The sequence below is a fragment of the Martes martes genome (genome assembly GCF_963455335.1).
Source record: "Martes martes genome assembly, chromosome: 5".
Lineage (NCBI taxonomy): Eukaryota > Metazoa > Chordata > Mammalia > Carnivora > Mustelidae > Martes > Martes martes.
In genome coordinates this window covers 33097990-33117993 of record NC_137892.1, presented here as the reverse complement: position 1 = coordinate 33117993, position 20004 = coordinate 33097990, and the positions used below count along the sequence as shown (strand labels likewise).

Here is a 20004-nt window from a genome sequence, read left to right as displayed (position 1 = left end):
TGACTCCCAACAAAAAATTACAGGGCTCCTACCTCTCCCTGGTGGTCCTGGTATAGTATGGTTTTCTCAGAAACACTCATTCCTAACAGGTATTGAAGAAAACCACACTTCAAAACAAAGAGATCTGACCGTTTCCCTCGTAGGCGCTCACAGAGCCAGGCAGGAGGCGGGGAGCATATACCTTGATGGCCAAGTCACAGTGTTCGCTGGCCGTGGTGAGCTGCTCGATGTGCCTGTCCACCTCGGCCACGGAGAGGCTGCAGCTGCTCTTCTTCCTGCAGCAGACGACATTCTCCAGCCCCGTCAGCACCCTCTGCAGCTCGGAGTTCAGATCACTGCAATTATCTGGGAGTGAAGGTGGACAGGGTGAGGTAAGCAAGCAGCCGGGCAATGAACGCGCTCCGTTTCACCGTGGGGAACCCAGTCGGGTATAATGGGATGGCGATGGAGCTTGATGTTCTAGACTTTAATGCAATGCGGCCTCATGTCACAGGCTGCTGGCCCCACCTCTGAGGTTTAGAGCCAAGGTAAAGCCTTTGGTAAGGAGTTTCAGACCACGGTCATTTTCTAGACAGCCATGCCGCACTAAATGCTCTAGTCTTTCACTGGAAGGGAGCTCTGTCTCAAGTCCTTTGATAAGAACGAGGAAGGGTCTCACAAGAGGCTGCTGGGACTTCAGAAGCCTTCTGGTCAACCTTCCTCTCTAGCCATTAAGACAAGTGTAACTCCAGAAAGAGTTTCAGCAAAGATCTCAGAACTTTACTCAACAGAACAAAAAGGCCCAGAGTAAGCAGAGACACTAAGCATTCAAAATGAATAAATAAATAACTATCTGTAAGAGACAGTCCTTGCCTTCAGTGAGCATATAATCAGGACTTTTTCCTGATATGACCAACCAATGTACTCTACCATTGCAATTTAACCCATTTTTCCCTCAGGGGAAAAGCAAACTCTTGTAATGAAGTTCATACTGTTCTCCTTGTGAAGGTCTTGTAAGTCATTCTAATGATTCTGAATTAAAAATCTGGGTTACTTTTTTTTTTTTAAGGAGAGAAAAAAAACTGTGGGGGTACGGGGGGAGAGAGAGAATCCTAAACAGGTTCCATGACTTGGGGCTTGATCTCACACCCCTGAGACCTGAGCCAAAATTAAGAGTTGGATGCTTAACTAACTGAGCTACCCAGGTGAAAACTTTAGGTTACTTTTAATTTCTGGACATCTAGGGCCTGGTCTGGGAAGAAAAATTAATTATAATCTTAGTATGAGCTACAAATGTTTTAGAACATAATTCTGCTGGGGGAAAAAATCCCCTTAAAGTCAAACACAAGTAACTTTCTATTTTGGGTTATAGCAAAACAGGTTGTTAAACAACCTCTCCAAGTGCACTCCTCCCCTACACCCAGTGTGATTCCTACATGAAAGAAGCTCAACATCTTCAAGTTCTCGTATTTGTTCCTGCTCCCTTCTCATCACAGCTTCCATGTACGAAAACAGTCCATTGCTTTTGGTGCTTACCTTTGGAAGACACCAAGAAACTCAGTACTATAGTAACAATATATGAGAATCCTTTGGTCAGCCTTATTTGACTGCCTGGATCTCCAAGCTACCTGAATCTAGAGAGAAGACAGCCTGAGGCTTTCACAACAACCAATGGACCCAATATTCCACTTCCTCTTACACCTGTTCCTTCCCATCTCTGTGAATGGCACCACCATCCGCTCAGTTACTCAGGTTACCTGTCAGGCAAGCTTCATCTCCTTTTGTCTCACATCCTAAACCCAAACCACCTTGAGAGTGCCACCTCCAAAACTTATCCGCAAAGGGACCTCTTCTTACTACCTCCACCAACATCACCATAGCTCAGGCTACCATCACTTCTTTGCCAAACGACCCAAACAACCACCAACCTCCACTCCCCACACTGCAGCCGAAGTGAACCTCTCAAGGACATAAGTCCAATGTTACTCCCCTAGCCCAAACCACCTAATGGCTTCCCGCTGTCATGCAGCTCAAGTCCAAACTCCTCACCAGAGTCTGTAAGACTCTGCATGATCAAGACTGATGATGTTCTCAATCCAGGTTGCACCGTGGAATTTTCTGCAGAGCTTTTATAAATTACCCGTGTCCAGGCCCCACCCCAGACCAATTAAATCATAGTCTCTGGGGGGTGGGGCTTGACACTAGGGAAATTTTTAAAGATCTTCAGATCACTCTCATATGCAGCCAGGGTGAGAACCACAGACCCTGACCTTGACTCATCTGCCTTCCTCCCCCTCACTTGCTCTGCTCCGTTCATGCTCCTGCCCTCCTCTCCATCCCTGGAGCATGTCAATCCCGTCTGCTTCAGGGCCTCCTTCTCCTTTGTTGTTTCCTCTGCCAAGACTGATTTCCACCCAAGTCTCCTCTTACTCAGCTCTCAGTCAGACGGGACCTCCTCACCACGCTCTTCCCTATCCAAGGCATGGTTCCACCCTTCTCCCTGCTCAGTCCCTACTCCATTATCCTGTCTTCTTTGTGACAGTTACCACTATCTGTTCTGACTTATGTGTTCATTATCTCTTCTTTACTGAGATGTGTGCTCCGTGAAGAAACTTTGATCTTCCTCACCACTGTATCTCCAACACAGAAGGGTGTAGGCGATCAAGAATTATTTTCAAGTGAGCAAATATGAACCTCAGGTCAGGTATTTAAGAGACAGACTGGAAACCCAGACTGCCAGCAGCAGCAGGTTTTACATCAACCTTGTGCTTTTTGTCCTCATCACAGACCATGCTCTGAGCTGCTAACCACTGGGGGACAGTCCTCACTGCAGAAGGCCCTCTGGAGAAGGGGTACAGGTGCCCACCATCATCTCAAGGTAAGCAGGTCCAGCACGTGCCACTGGAACTCTCTCTGGTCTTGGATTTGATGATTAATTCTAAGTAATAGTTACTTAGAATTATTACTTAGTTCTAAGTAATAATCAGAGAAATTTCTCCAAACGATCATTTACCTTGAGCTGTAGGTTTCCTGGTCCACAGAGCTGGAGTTCACATACACTCCTGATTTATTTGCATTATTAAGTGCTTCTGAGCAGGATGAGGAAGAAAGATGGCTCTATTCAGCCGTTCCATCTGGATTTCCCTAGTACAGCTCCACCTGCTACAGCGATCACACCAGACGTGTCTGCTCTGGGCCCTTCTGGCAGGACCGGAGAGGAGGAAGCAGGCTGCATGCTGATGATGCTGGGCTCTCGGGAGCAGGAGGAAGGTGTACAAATCTGGCCAGTACTTCTTTCTCATTGCTTAATCAGACAGTTGCTGAGTCCTGGCCTCAGGCGAGCAGCAGGGTACAAAAATAAGTAAGAGACTCTCCTCAACCCTGAGAGGCCCACAGATGGATGAGGAAATGCCACAGTCTCTTCTCTCAGCTGTTCACTAGCATCCTGGGGAAAGGGGCCACAGAGAATATGGTGCTGGTACCGGATGGAGAATCGGGAGATGAGGAGTGTGTGTAAATTAACATCCAGATTGAAAACAGCTGAGCTTCTTCCCTTTGAACCAAAGAGGGCCATTAGCGCTTTCTGTGGTCTTCGGAAGCCAAAATTCCAAGGCACAAGCCGGATGATGAACTCCACACACTCCTGCCTGTTATCCACCGCGTTCTGCCCTGTGGTTTGACACGAGTCCCACTAGTGACTGGGTGATGTGTGGCTGTCTTTCTGTCATTCTTCAGTTGAGGAGGACAAGGTGGCTAGGCTGGCAGGAGCAGCTACCCTGAGTCCCCTGAGTGCCTCCCCCGTGGGACCAATCACTCACCACCGTTCACCCCGAGCGTCAGTGCTGCTCCACACAGGGTGGAATTAGCTTTCAGTCTGTGGCAAGTTCCTCTAGACGTTGAGTCAGAATAAATTCTCAATCCCTCCTCCGGACCTACAATGCTCTGCCTGGTCTGGCCCCTGCTACAGACGAGCGCATCCACACCACAGGCTGAGGCAAGCGGGAGTCTCCACAAGAAAGATTGAGGGACCTCTTGTTCAACCAAGGGACCAGAGGAGCAGGATAAACCGAGACACGGACCAGGTATTCCGGACTGGGCACAAGGTGCCTCATTTACAAATCAAAGCCACAATGAGATACTATCACACCCATTAGGACGGATACTATTTACCACAACAACGGCAACACAAAATAAGGTGTTGGTAAGGATACAGAGAGAAAATGAGCGTCCTTGTGCCCTACTGGTGGGAATATAAAATGGTGCAATCGCTGAGAAAAACACTATGGCCGTTTCTCAAAAGTTAAAAATAGAACTATCCTATCCTCCAGCACTCTAATTTCTCAATCCAATTTCAAAAGAGTTGGAAGTAGGGCTCAAATAGATACTTGCACACCCATGTTCACAGCAACCTCACACATAATAGTCAAAGGCCGAAGCAGCCTGAGCATCCATTGGCCAATGAACGGAAAAACAAAATGTGGCACAGAAACACAAGGGAATGCTGCCCAGCCTTCGAGAGGAAGGAAACGTGGACCCACGCTACAACATGGATGAACCCTGAGGACATTATACCAGAAATAAGCCAGTTCCAAAAGGACAGATGTCATATGACACCCCTGAAATGATGAGGGGGCTAGAGCAGAGCTTACCAGGGGCCGAGGGAATGGGGCAACTGCTTACAGATACACGGTTTCTGTTTGGGAGGAGGAGAGAGTCCTGGAAATGGATGGTGATGAGGGTCGCACAGCTCTGAGTGCACTCACTCCCACCGAACCCCACACTTGTCGTGAGGGGGATGTGCAGGCTGACCTGCTAGGAGCACCTCAGGCCATGCCGTGCCTTGTTTATTCCAGAAAGGTGATGGCTTGGCCCCACTTGCTGACAACCAAAAGGAGGCCCTTCATATAGGGTACACATGTTTTTTTTTTTTTAAGATTTTACTTATTTATTTGATAGACAGAGATCACAAGCAGGCAGAGAGGCAGGCAGCGAGAGAGGGTGGGGGAGCAGGCTCCCGGCTGAGCAGAGAGCCTGATGCGGGGCTCGATCCCAGGACCCCGGGATCGTGACCTGAGCTGAAGGCAGAGGCTTTAACCCACTGAGCCACTCAGGCACCCAGGGTACACATGCTTTTAACAGAGGTTATTTTTATCTTTCCAAAGAAGAATTTGAAGTAGGCTGTAGCAAACACCCGCACGTAAGGGGGAAACAGAGTGACCGGACCCAGGGAAAGGCCAAGGATGCCGACAGAGGCTCGCACAGCTGCTGGGGCTGACTCTTCCACTTATCCCTGAGCTTCCTGGCAGCCAGAGTGAAAATGAAACCTCTCCTGTCAGAGAGGAGGAAGCATGCCGGTTTCCCAAGACAGACAATGGGTGTTGAGTGACAGATGCTGAAAGAATTGAGGTATTTGGGACTTCATATGTGGTGTAAAGCAATGTGGTTACCAAGCTCCTCAGACCCAGTTTCAAAGAGAGGCAGATTTCATATGGCTTCTTCTTATGTTAATCTTTAATTAAAATTAAGCAGTGGTCAGGGTGCCTGGGTGGCTCAGTGGGTTAAGCCTCTGCCTTTGGCTCACGTCATGATCCCAGGGTCCTGGGATCGAGCCCCTCGTCCGGCTCTCTGCTCAGCAGGGAGCCTGCTTCCCCTTCTCCCTCTGCCTGCCTCTCTGCCTACTTGTGATCTCTATCAAATAAATAAATAAAATCTTAAAAAAAAATTTAAGCAGTGGGCCATGAAAGTATAAGGTGAAGGGATTTCTGGGAAGAGTAAGTTCACACGGTCTCGAAACTGTGCCTTCCAGTGGTCTAATTTGCCGTAAAGATGAGACCGAGGACACAGACGAGTAAGTGGAACGAGCACCTCCCTTTGACCAGAGGAGGCCGCACGGCCACCTGCATTCCAGGAGGATGCGTGTTGTTTGGATGGCAGACGTAGAAGTCTGGCACGGCCTTTTTGGTTTTTGGGTTTTTTTGAAGCAGTTTTGAATTAATGGTCGGCATTTGGAAGTCATTAGAATTTATGGCTCTTCTTGTCGAGTCAGGTCTGGCAATAGCGGGCCTGGCTCCTCACAGGACCATCTGTGGCGCGCCCGGCAGCTGGCCCCTTGGGACTTGGATGGCCATGGCGCCCCTCCACTTCCCTCACCACCGCTCGCTGCCCCCGTCCATCAGCCACCCTGCCTCGGCTCTCCGTTCGGAGCATGACTTCTCCCAGAGAGGAGCTGAAGACATGACAGCTCGGGTTAATTGTTCTGACAGACCCCAGAGGCTTAGGTTTTTATGTTGCTGTTTGAGGGAAGACCCCAGTACTAGGGGAACCCGGAAAAAGGGTCAGAGGGCGTTCATGGCTATGAAAATCAAGCCTAACCAGTGTTCTTGCTTTGTTCAACACATACACTAGAGTTTTCTTCTCTCTCTCTCAGGATCAACTCAGCCTACCCGAGCTCCATTCAAGAAACTGTGCCACAGTGGGTTCATTTGGAATTAGGTGTCAGAGGCTGCCTGTTCTTTGTTCTTTTAAACCCCCTGTAAAAACCCTAACCCCAATAAAACATTAGACACTAGAAACACTCCCCTGGTTTACCTGATTCTGACGTATGTACCTGTACCAGAATGGATCTACTCCTATAATTGACATATCAACCCTACCAAGCCCAGCCCTGGGACCAATGACTGTTTATTAGTCCTTGTGTTCCCAGATGCTCACAACAGTGGGCACAGGATCGTGCTCAGTAAAGCCTACTTGATTGAGTTGAATGTGTAAAAGAAAGGAAAGACTTTCTGTACATCCACATTTATAAGGAGCTGGTTTTTGTTAGTCTGCTCACTGCTAAAGAATCATCAAATCCAAGACCTGTCTTGGGGCAGACCACGGCTTGTTCAGAAGGCAGAAAGCTTTCTGTTGGGTGGGTCCCCGAGGGGGATGTGTCCGCTCGAGCTAGAGCTGCCAGGCACAGTGAACCGGAGCCGGTCTGAGAGGCAGAAGCAGTGGTAGGCTTGTTGTGCGCAGAGTCCAAAGGCCTTCCCTGTGCGGTGCAGCAGCTCAGGGCATAACCACAACCCCCACGGCCTTCCAAGGGCCAGCACACGTCCCCCCACCTCTATTCTGACGGGCACACGTCGTGCGCCTCATAAGACGGGTCAAGTAGAGGAAAAAGCTACAGATTCTTTCAGTGGCAATGTAGGCGTCCTGCTAAGAGGCCAGCAGTGATGTCCTGGGGACCTAACATCCCGGCCCCTGTTGTGGCTCCAGGGCTGACACGAGGAGGGCTGTGGCTTTCCTGCATGAGCAGTTTCCTCCAGGCAGCACGCAGCAAAGAAGAAGCCAGAGCAGAATCACGCAACACAGAAAATGAAAAGCCAGGAGGAGCCTGTAAGGTCTGCGAGAAAGGAATGAGGCAGTATCCACGCAGGCTGCACCCTGTGTAACAGGCCCAGGGCCTGCGTCTCCTGAAGGGGAGAGGACGCGGAGGGACGGAGCTGTTACAGCTTGAACACACTGCAACATCACCACTGACGGTCAAACTGCCATCACAAACTTCCTGGGGGGACCCCGTTGTGAGGGCATCTCACCGCCCCTGTGAATTCTGGTGGAAAATGCTAACCTCAAATCTAATACCAAGAAAACAACCAGACCGTCCAGGCTGAGGACTTTCTGCGGCACCACAAACCTGGCCTCTTCAGAAATGTCAATGTCATGAAGGACAAGAAAGGTGGGAGAACCTGTTCTAGATGAAAGGAGCTTAAAGAGTCGTGGTAACTAAATATAACGCGAGAGCCTTGCCTGGATCCTGGATTAAACAAAAGCAACAAAAGGCATGAATGGTACATTTGGGGGAAATTTGAATACGGACTATATATAACGTTCCATCTGGGTTAAAATTCTCGGGTATGATAAAAGTGCTGTGGTTAAAAAAGAGACGCTCCCCGTTCCTAAGAGGTTTTGCTGATATATTTAGGGTGAAGCATCATGAGGTCTGCAACTTACTTTCAAATAGCTCCGGAAAAATATTTCCGTGTGAGCGCAAAATCAAATGTGTTGTCACATTAATGACTAGTCAGTCTAGGCAAAGGGTTTACCGGGGTTCATTCTACCATTTACGTAATTTTGAAGTTTTTCAAAATAAAAAGTTGAGGGGGAAATAAACACCTTATCGTTCAAGGTCAGAGGGTCTGACGGAACATGGGGGCACTGAGTCTGGATGTGACGTGGGGACCCCAGTGATGATCCATTTCTCAGTGTAGCCATGGGAACTGGAATGCTCTCCTGAGAAAGGGTCACTGCCACACCCACATCACCCCCCCCCCAAGGCCATAGGCACGGGTGAGGGTGGGAGCCTCCAGCCTGGTTGGGTCCTAACTTCGCCAGGAGGGATGGGTTTCTTTTTCCCCAAGAAAACGAAGCTGTATTTTCAGGACTTCTATGTCAGCCACATCTTAAAAGCCTGCATTTGTTTTCATTTTTGCTCCTGTCACTTTGCTTTTCCACAACATCACCTCTGACGGCTCTCCCCCAGGCTCACTAACCTCTGGTCCAAAGGGCCCTTCCTTCTTCTGTGCCTGGTCTCCCGTCTCAGCCCGAGGGCCCTATTCGGACAGGCCCTTGCCTCAAGCCCTCGAGAGTGAACTGTGACAAGTGCAGAGTAGGTGGTAGGTACTGGTCCCAGACTCTGGGGCTCTCACTGTGGCAGGGATGGGAGAATTTCCAAAACTTCCCGAAGAAGGGGGTCGATGGGCCTTTGACAGTCAAATGTGGTCGACACAATCCTTTCCCCCAGAACAACGGTTGGGGTTGTAGGAACACTCGTGAGATCCCATACTTTGTTCCCATTACAGATGAAAATAGGCTTTCGCGGGCTGGTCTTGGAAGCAAACACTTCTTTATAATGCTGGCTCTAAGGAATAACATGTCCTGAGTTTCAGATAACCAAAAAACCCATCTAACCCGGAGGGACCTGGTGTTTAGAAAATCAAGACTACTTGTATTATAAAAGGAGTTCCTGAATCCCAACATTTATAGGAACTCATTTTGAACAAATATGATGGATCAATCCCTTGCCATTTGCATCTTATACCCCAAGTGTCTTTGAGGGGCTGAAAAAAATCATTGAGTACAATTTGAGGGAAATATTCCAAAATAACAAACTGATGTGGGGTAGCGACCTTTCCTGCCTTCAAGCTTGATTACTCTAAGGAAAGTTCCAGAATAAGTTAGATGGACTCCTTAGTGACTCTGCCTTGGTGACGTTCACAGACAGGTCTTGTCTGACCAGGCTCAGCTCCCAAGGAGAGAGCACACAGTCCCTTCAAAGAGTCCTCTGGTGAATTCATGTTCAAAACTTCAAAGTCTCCTCTGGGCTTGGTTCTCAGGGATGCCCAACACTGTGAACCTCTTGGGAGAAATTAAGCTGCCCAATTAAAGTGAGGAGAAGAGGGAAAAAGGCAACAAAGGGCTCAGCATATTCTCTCTACTACTCAGGGTGCTGTTTTCAGCCCCATCTAATCTTTCCAACCTATGGACTGGTTCTTCAAAGTTCCAGAATCAGGTTACAAGTAATCTGTTTTAAAAAATTTTTTTGCTGGAGAGTAACTGGCTGTCTAGTCCCCTTGCTCCTAACAAAATGCAAATTTTCTCCAGACAGGCTCCTTTTGCCTTTGTTACCACTTCTCTCCCAACCCTGCAGAAATTGTTTCTGGAGGAGGGAGGGCTGCCTTTCCCTGTCCGACCCCCCTTCTCCTTACTGGGAGTGGCTGCTTGACACTTTGGAACATTTTTCCTGAAGCCATTAAGCCTCATCCGCCACGAAGCCAGGAAAATCTGGCTTTAACGTTAAACATATCACATAGTCACTGCCGTGCCAAAGAGTCAGGTCTCATGTGTAAACACTTCCTTGGTTGTCCTCCAAAAACGACTCATAAGGAGGAAATCTCAATCTCAATGATCCCACCAGCAAACAAGGTATCATATGCTTCCTTTCATCCCTAAGGGGATAATAGTTGAGCATTGCTAGATTCCAGAAAAATAAGAATTTCTCACCTAAAACCAGAGGAGAGCTCAAAATAAGGAACAGAACCCAACACAGGCTGTGCCAAGGTCCTTTGGACCAAGGATTTTGCTCTGTGAGCAACTGCTCTGGATGAGCTCTGCCGTGCCACCAACACAGCAGGGAAGCAGCCGGCCAGGAAGCGACCGCACACGCACGAGCACGCATGCCGCGATGAGCCCGTGCACACACATCTGTGCTCTGCTCTATGGCAACCCCCAGAATCACTTGGCCTCAAAGCGCTGTTTTCTAAGACGGAGGTCTGCAAGATCTCGATTAGCAACAAACACTCTGCTATGAAGCTGGGCACAGCTGCTCCCTCAACTCCCCGGTCAGCACTAGAGACCTCCAAGGACTGCAGAGAGTGGGGCCGCTAACCAGAGGCATGTTTCGCTGTTTAGGCAGCAGCGCTGAAGAGCGAAGCCACCAGCAGAGCGGCAGGCGCCAGCAACAGCGGCAACTGATTGGCTGTGTGGCCTGGGACAAGTGACTCACCCTTTCTGATCCCTGTTAGCCCAATTTTACAGAGGAGGAGCTCCACAGGGCGTCCTCTCAAATGTTGAGGATTACACACCAAGATGCATGTAAACGCTCGACACTGAGGGAATTGTGTTACCCGTTACAGTTACCTCTGAACTAGAGCTCTTTGCCAAACTGAGGGAAGAGAAGTCCCAAGCTATGATTCCCATCTTGTCTTTGTCTATTTAATTCCCTTTATTTTCCAAACTGTGTGACCAGGTTTGAACAGAGCAACTGTTTGAACAGTTGAAGATGCCCTGTGACACTGCCAGGACCTTCCGGGGTCAGGGAACTGGTCAGGGAAATCAAAGCACTTTCTAAATTGCTAATTTTCATCCTGGGCCCCGAGGACAGGATCCAGGAGCCAGTTTACTGCAGGAGCAGCCGGGCTCTGACGGGTGGGGCTTGAAAACAAAAGAAAAGTGCTTTCTGATGAAGGGACTAGATGGGACTAACTCCTCCTATCTAGAATGAAGATCAGCAAACACACCGCAGCCAACTCTGCATATCAAAGCCAGCTCAAGAAAACCTTTGGGCTGCTAATGCAGGTTTGCAAATATAGCAACCATAATGAAATGGCTGCTTTTTAATGATTTCCTATAATGGTGTTTATATATGGAAGCTTTTTTCCCTATCGAAGCAGTTTAATTGGAAAATGGCAGAGGAGTACGGAGACGCAGACGTCCGGTCCCGATGAACACACGTGGGGAATGCACCCTGCAGCAGCCTTCCTGCACCCCGCCTCCTTGCTGTCCCTGCACCTGCCTTCCCCAGGGGACAGGCAGGTGCGGGCCCTCTGCCTCCCGAGCTCTCCTCCTGCCCCTGCTCTTCACCTGACTCCCACCTGTCCCCTCGGCAGTCCGCTAGATGAGGCCTCAGGGATGTCTTCCCGGAGGCTCCTGCCCCCAGGGTGTGGCTAGGAGCCGCTGTCTACCTCCTGTCACGGGCCTCACGTCACTGTGGGTCATTTCCCGTTGCTGGTCTGCATCTCCAGAGAACCGTGAGCTCCAAGCCGGCGTTCGCTGCTCCCAGGTATCTGGGTGCCTCCCCTGCGTGGGCGCTGTTGGAACTGGCAGCCAGGACAGCTGATGTCCCTGCCCTCGTGGTGCTGGCTTTCTAGAATCTCGCGTGAGAGACTGGTAACTAGCAATACACGGTCAAAGAAAGGCACATACAGCACATCGCCAGGGAGCGCTAAGTGCTGTGAGGAGAAGCAAACCCAGAAAGGGAGGAGAGTGCCTGGCAGTGAGCGTGCTCCATGCAGGCCTGGAGGAAGCCGATGTGAGGGTGTGAGGGGCCGCACGGAGGCCAGTGTGGCCAGAGCTGGGAGAGAAATGGGGATGGGTGGGGAGGATGTGGCCTGAGGGAGGGGACCCCCAGTTCTGTGAGGCCCTATAGTCCGTGGCCAGGAGTCCGGGCATCATTCTCGGTGTGAGAGATGGGAGCGTGCGATGACAGCGATCTGAGGGCAGATCCTGTGTCTCACACCCCGGGTCCCTCACCCAGCACCCAGTGAGTTGTTGAATAAACGAATCAAGGCCGCCTCTGTGGGCCGAGAACACACGCAGACATGGGGCAGATGGGATCCCCTCCCTCCAGGAGCTCAGTCTCGTTGGCAGAGACGCTCTCCCTGGCTATAATGAACATATATTTATAACGGGAAGAAGGATGCAAAGAAAGGATGGGAGATTCATCATTTGGGAAATGAAGCCAGCTCACAGCCCAGACAGGCAGACACCAGCTCCTGGGTAGACAGCCTGAGCTACTGGGCGCTCTGTCAGGTGCTCCGAGAAGCCCCACAGTGAAGATGCCTGGCCCACTGAAGTAGGTTCATCCCTCTACTTCCCAACCTTACTTGACTGATAAACTTAATTGGAGTGTGGGGCACTTATTTCATAAAATATATGTTCAGAGACATGAGTGGAGGGATCGGTGTAGACGTATCTCTCTGCTTGAGTGGGAACTCCTGGGCTGTCTGCACCTGTCCCACTCCCGAGGCTGGAAGGCAGAGCCCAGAAGCCTGGGGACACTAGGGTGAGAGACTGCGGGGTTGGTATACAGCAGCACGTGGGACTTGGGCCCGCAGCTGGGATGGTCCCCGAGGTTGCATATGTTCTAACTCGAGGCCTGAAAGAGGGGTTCGGGTGAGTTCAGAGAGGCAGTTTCAGCCTGAAGCCTAGAGCCTGAGGACCTAGGAGAGGCCTCCACTCCTTACTCCATTCCTGTCGGGATCACATCGGTATCCGTATACAGCTCTCCATGACTTTGTTGGCCTCAGTGCCCATCCCTCCTGCTGACGGCTTCCTTTCCAGAGCTTTCTCTGGCCCACCGACTGCCCAGACATGGCTCTCTTCCCTTCCTCCTATAGCTCTGGCTGGCCGACTGCTTGAAGGACTTGCTGACTGCTTCACTTGTCTGTCCCAGCTAATACCTCTGAACACACGCTATGTGCCAGGCCCACTGGCGGGCTCTGGAGATCTGCTAGTAGATAAACATACTTCTGTCCAGTGGAGTTCAGGGGGAGAGTCAGTCGAGCAAAGAGCTAGAAATACATCATTTAATATTCCAATGCAATAGAAGAAGGAGACAAAAGGGGTAGTGCCAGAGGGAACACAGGAAGCTACAGGCTGATGCCCATGAGATGTTTTTGGAGGGGGAGCAGTTAAACTGAGACTAAAATGACGGGCGGGAGGGGCATCCCTACCAGGAGCTCTGCTGTGTCTCCTCCTTGGCCGGTTGCCCTGGTTCTCCACATTCCTCGCTCGACCACAGCCTCCCACTGCTTTAGTAACTGGACATAGCCCAGTGTCTCCTCACTGCTTTTCTTCAGCCTAGACCTTTCCTCTTGGCTTCTCATGGATACCTGCTGCCTTTGGAAGCATCTCCCCCCAGAAACCTCGAGATACCCCAAACGAAACACAGGCGCTCCACCCTGCACTCCCACTTCCTTCAAGTGCAACAAAATGAAACTCGAAGCAAAACCGCCTGGCTCTTTTCACTGAGCTCCCATGTTGGTGCTCAGCGGTGCCGTCCACCCACTGTGTCGTCACCCAGACACTGAGAGAACATCTCCACATGCAGACTTCCTTTTCCCTTCTTTCTCTAATCCTCCAGCAGATCTTGCCAACTTTAAATCTTTCTAGAGATTAACTACCATCGCCCTGAACCTAGCAATAATCATGCCCACTGAGACTTTAGCAAAGGTTTCCTAGCTGGCCTCCCCCATTCATTCTTGATACACTGATTCTCTTTATCAAAGAACGTTTGATTCAAAATGCAAACCTGATCATCGCATCCCCTTCCCCCACTACTCGAATCTTTCAGTGGTTTTTTGTGCATCTTTGATTAAAGGTCAAACTCTCTAACATGGTCTATGAGATCTTGCATGCTCCAGCTCCCGCCTACCTCTCCAGCCTGCATCTCACACCTCTGCGCCCTCCACCATCTCTTTCCATCTCCTTGAACGCATCCACTACACCACCCTTCCCTGAATGCATCTCCTCCTTTAACAGGTTAATTCCTATTTACCCTCCAGCTCTCAGCTCAAATGTCACTTCTAGGAGCTCTTCTAGAATCTTAAACTGAATTAAATTCCTTTGATAAATTCATAGTACTATGCTCCTTAATGTTATAGCACTTTCAAAATTAATATAAATGTGTATTATATTTCAAGTCTCTCTCCCCAACAAAATTTTAGATTCTAAGAAATTTACACTATGTTTATTCCCCCTTCTCCTAGTCCTTCTACCTTCCCTACATGTGAACATTTCCTAAGATATGGTGCTCCTCCCTCTCTGACTCCACACCCTTTTGATCACAGAGATCTCCTTACCTCATAACTTCAAAGCCTTTATCCCCAACCCTCATCTCTCCAAAGATCTGGTTAAGCATCTCCAAGTAGACCTGTGATTTTGCAACATTTTGTGGGTTGACTGCAGCGCACAGCAGAAACATTTCACTTGGCAACTTTCTACATACCCACATAACTCAACAAATAAGTCTCACGAAGTAATACTGTCATTTCATTTTTTTCCTATTTGATTTCACTTAAAAAATATTTTTCATTTAATCTCAAGACCCACTAACAGGTCATGACCTGCAGTTTAAAATACACCAAACCAAGTATTCCCAGATGGACATTTCTCTACAACCTCAAACACAATATATTTATTTCCCAACTCATTTCTCAACCGAACATCCTAAGAACTATGATCATTCTCTTAGTCACTCAGGATCAACAGGTTAGAGTCATTTTGGATTCCTTCTGAGCCAACAGTTGTTAAAGCCAATTGGTTCTCCCACCGCAATGTGTCGCCACCCACTCCATCCTTCCCATTCCTGCCCTCGTAGCTCGGATTTTACTGGAACTCGGAACACTACAATAGCCTTTTCAGCTGGTTCCCCATCTCCAGAATGTTCAAATAGAGGTGATCTATGTCTGAATCACAAACATGAGGACAGAAAGCTCATTCACCCCTTTAGTTCCGACACAGTAGCATGTAAGGGACTCAAATGGGTGTGTTTCCATCTACTCACCAAACTCCTTGACTAATTAAATTTTGCTTCAGGCTGCCTCCTATGTCTAAAATTCCCATTACAATCCAGAAACCAAACTCTGGCTTCGTGCAGTGGCAGGCAGACTCACCCATGTCAGCAGTGACCATGGTGGATTGGTTTTCGGGGATGGAGACAGAGGTCTGGTCTTGGTCCATGCTTCGAGAGTCTTCATTGACCTCATGTTGACTGTGGCTGAGTTCTGATCGCAGTTCCGAGTACTCATCTTCCTCCCTGAGAAAAAAGGAGAGTCAGCCACCACCGGCAGAGACAGAAGACAAATTCCCAGAGAACATGACTTCTAAAGACAAGAAAGATACTCAGAGAGAAAGAAGACAGATCGACTCCCCCTGCCCACCCTACTCAGCTGTATGGGCTAGGACTCTTAAGAGGCCAAACATTCAGTCATCTCTATGGTCCACATGTGAAACTGAAAGGTTGTTCCTGTGGCCCCATACCTATCCATATGGTGAACGAGATCCATCTAACAGCCTAGTAGAAATGTTTTTGTTTTTTCAATTTTTTTTATTGAAATTTTTTTGCTTTTAAGATTTCCTCAAAAAATTAGTTTCCTTCACCTCCTCAAATTCTGATGTGAGAAAGAACCCAAGACCTGAAAACTGGTGTGAGTACTGAGGCTAGAGCGAGCAAAGTAAACAGGAGCCCAGAGCATGGGAATGTCACATCCCACCACCTGGAGGGTCCCACTGGTGGGCGTTCTCCTTGGAAGAGGATATAAGGAGGTGTTGGGGCTCGAGCTACCAGAAAACTCTCAATGCTTTGAGAGGTAAATGCCACACTTACTCTCCCTAAAGCAAGTCAGTGGAGTTAGGGGATAGGAAAAGAGAATGGGCAGAGGAGAAAAATGGACACAGTGAGTGAAAGCACACCACTCAGTGGTCTGTTTCCGTCCGTTAGCACTTGTAACGAGAAGTCAACACTTAAATGCTGCCATGTTGTATCTGCACACACATACCCCCGCCCCTTCTCAGCCCTTCGCAATCCCTCAACATTTGGTCCCTGAATTAGCTATGGGCATGTGACGGGAGCTTACGATTGTAGTATGTCTGTCAAGGTGCACGCATACCTCTTCCTCACACCACCACCATCACTACACACACACACACACTGGACACGGATAGGAAGAGGGCAAAAATCAGCCAGGCTGTGAAGCATTGATTTTGCAAGTGAACCAGAGGAGAAAACCGTCAGGGGATTTAACTGAGGCTGTGAAGCCCGTGGATGTCTGAGAAGAAAGCCAGGAAGAGAAGTCCTCTTGGCTTGGCATTTGCTTGACATTGTGGACACCAGCAGGGCCAAGAGTCTACAGCCTTGGGTTTGGGGTAGACCAAGATGGTAATGGGTGACACCACTGGAACTTAGGGAAGAGGCAACCGCCATTTTAAGCTGGGGAGACACATCTATAAATTAGAGAATGTGAAGAACTCTCCAGAGTTCTTCTCTCAAGAAATCAGCATCGTCTCGGAAGGAATTCCGCTGAGCCCCTGCTTTTTAAGGGGTTTTTAATAAAAGCCATCCAGAAATCTGGGGAGACTTTTAACAGTTATTAGGCCCCCAGACATGCAAAATATGAATTAGAATGGGAGTGGTGAAGGGGAAAAATATAGGTTAATGTTCTCTGACTAAGTTAATTATGAGACACCTGCAAAGCTAACAATAATTAGGTTTAGGAATGAAAACAATTAAAAAGCACCTTAAGAGTAGCCTTTTCGGTCTAGAGGGTAATTGTGCCCTGATACATCAGCTCTCTTTTCCATCAGCACTTACAAAATCTGATTTTAGTTAACGGGTGGTTTTGTGTATGATGAATAAATTACCTTTGTTGCATGGCCAATGTAATCAGCTTCAGCTTGGCTGAGACGGTTTTACAGCCAAGAAAGCCAGATAAATGCTGCTGTATCTTTGTATAAATGGCATTTGCAAAATCACTCATAGCCACCTTAAACCTTTCCGGCTCAGCAGGTTCCAAAACACATAGGGCCTGCCAAATCTCGTGCTTTGTAAGGAACTACTTCCCGGGATTACCAGGATGAACTGTATGTAGCAGTGAATGGGGAAGGGCTGGGAGAGGAGATTGTCGGTTGCAGGGCTCATTCCTCACTGTGGTCAGAGCACGGTCTGAGGGACAATCACACTACCCTAGAAGTGTCACCTGAGGCCAAAGACTTTCAGGGTCATGAAATGCAAACTAAGGACCCGTGGTCAATGTATTCGAGCACCAAAGAACAGGAAAGCAAAGACCAGGTGGGTGCGGTCTTCTAGGGGTCAAATGTGTTCACAACTCATTCGAGCCCAAGAAGCTGTGTGTGGACACAGGCGGAGCATCTGGGCTGCAGGTGAGTAGTAGCCAGGAAAGACTTTTGGGATGGAGCAGCACTCCAGAGAAGTCCCAGGCAAGTAGACTTTAGATAGGTCATGAGGGTGGAAGCCTCTGAATGTGAATGAGGAATGGACAGGAGTAAGTGGTCGATACCGCTGAAACCCCATGGGGTTCCCAATGGAAACCACAAGGCTGGAGGGACACTCAGGCCCTTTGATCAGAAGGATGGCATTGAAGGGGGCAAATCATTGGAGTTAGGAGAAACAAAAACAAAATGACAAAGTCTAGGAATTCAGGGGAAGAAGCGTTGCCGAGCTCTCATATGGAATCAGAGAAAATAAGCAGGGGCAAGTGCCAAAGGTCTGTGTTCTTGACCCCAAAGGCGAGGGCTGAGCTGAGCACACAGAATTCCTGGTTAAGATGCCTCCCTGTGGTAATCCTAGTACTAAAGTACAAAACAACTCGTGCAAACCAAGTATATGGTAATACAAGGCAGAAAAAACCTTGTGAGTTCAGGCAGCATTCTGTACCACGAAGGAGGGAGAAAAATGGTTCAACTGAACCCAAATATTAAAGTATGTGCAACCCTTTTGTTTGTCCCACTGATCCTGGTTTAAAAATTCATAGAGTTGCATATCCTTATCATCTCCTGAACATCAATATTGGCATCATTCCTAAAAAGAGCTTGGGATCTGGGACTGAGAGAGAACAAAAGCCAATTCTCCCAGGGCCTTTTTTTTTTTTTTTTTAAAGATTTTATTTATTTATGTGACAGAGAGAGAGAGATCACAAGCAGGCAGAGAGGCAGGCAGAGAGAGAGGAGGAAGCAGGCTCCCCGCCAAGCAGAGAGCCTGATGTGGGGCTCGATCCCAGGACCCTGAGACCATGACCTGAGCTGAAGACAGAAGCTTTAACCCACTGAGCCACCCAGGCACCCTCACAGGGCCTTTTGTAAGCAGGACGGTCCATCTGCAATTGCAGTGCGTGTAGATGATGGGAGCGCAGGCTTTTCTCCCTACTGTGTTATCCGGGAGCACCGGTTCACCCAGAGCAATGGAACAAGAAGCCAGAAAGCCTCTACCAGTCCCAGCAGTTTTACAAAAGCAGGAACTTGAGGGGTGTTTTTTAGGCTGCTCTGCACGGCAGGAATCACCTGGCAGGTGAAGATGTCTAGCTAACATCACAGCATCGGCATCTCAAAGTGACTTCATCGCCTGCGTCTTTCTGTTGTGTATATGGTAACTCTCAGCAAATGGTAACTTTTTTCTTTGGGGGAAAAAGGATCTCCCCAAAGAATACCAGCTGCTAATGCTGGAGATGAGAAGGAAGAAAACATGAAAAGATCCAAGAAGTGATCATTTTAAGCCAAAAATAACAACAACAACAAAAAAACCCAGAAGCTTGATCGAGTGATAAATGTTGGTAATTACACACTATTGTGGCAGTTTCATAATTATGGAATTACAAAGTGCTCAGGTGTTTCTCTTTGGAAGATAAAGAATCATCTCACAGGGTTCTGAATGTACCTTATTTCATTCACCTAGAAGTATCTGTGACGTGCTTACAAGTGGCTCTTAGAGTGGCAATGGTGCCTACTTGCTACGAGCTTAAACAAACCAAAAGACAAATGCTCCCAAGGACGCAAGCATCTGATTGTACCCACCACCTATGTAACTAGCAGTGACTGACCAGCAGAGATCTTAGGGTTCATCAAAGCTGGGATCAGTACGTTTCTTTTGCATATAAGATTATCTATTTATTTGACAGAGAGAGAGCACACAAGCAGCGGTAGCAGCAGGCAGAGGGAGAGAGGGAAGCAGGCTCTCCATCAAGCATGGAGTCCAATGCAGGGCTCGATCCCAGGACCCTGGGATCATGACCTGAGCCGAAGGCAGAGGCTTAATGAGTGAGCCACCCAGGTGTCCCAATACCTTTAATTTACAAGTAAGACGACTGAAGCTTCAAGAGGCTAATGATTTACCCAAGAGCCAGCAACTAGTGAGCGGTACAGCCTCTTTCCTAAATTTAGGACCATGAATCAATAGTCAAATATGGTGATCTAAGGAGAAGGTTTGGTGGTGGTTGTTGATGACAATTTTTAAAGATTCCTTCTCATAACTGGCCAGGGGTGAAATGATCTTATCTGAAAAGGGAAGTACTTCCAGACCTGAAGCTAAAGTACTACGGAATCAGTAATATTTGGTACAAATATTATTTCCTCAGCAATCCCCATGTCTCTTCTGTTTTGGTGTGGACATTCAGGCCTTGTCACTGGATTGATTGGTGAATAAGATCCAGATGGACGTCTGCCTGTCTTGGCACCTGTCAGTCAACTACGTCCAGCTAATCCCGCCGCCCTGACCTGCTGGGGGTTTTGCTGAACTACATCCTTCCTGGTAAGCAAAGGCAGATGTGCCCTGAAATGCCATCATTGTTTTAAAGAACAAAGTTTTTTTTAGATACAATGAGGAACTGTATTTCCAATTCTCTCAGAGGCTCTAAAGCAGGAAATCGGTGTTAAGTCTCAATTCTTCCTGCAATTACACCTCTTTTTCCATCTAGT

The 20004-nt window shown here is 48.4% G+C and overlaps 1 protein-coding gene across 1 annotated transcript in view; it reads right to left on the bottom strand.

The window, feature by feature from the left end:
• Window positions 1-20004, bottom strand: part of MCC (MCC regulator of WNT signaling pathway) — a gene marked incomplete at its 5' end in the record, with an annotated part of 263687 nt that overhangs the window by 71503 nt on the left and 172180 nt on the right. The window contains 2 exons of the mRNA XM_080804526.1: window positions 182-345; window positions 15192-15334. Of these exons, the coding sequence (XP_080660652.1) occupies window positions 182-345; window positions 15192-15334 (307 nt within the window). The remainder of the gene's footprint in view (window positions 1-181; window positions 346-15191; window positions 15335-20004) is intronic.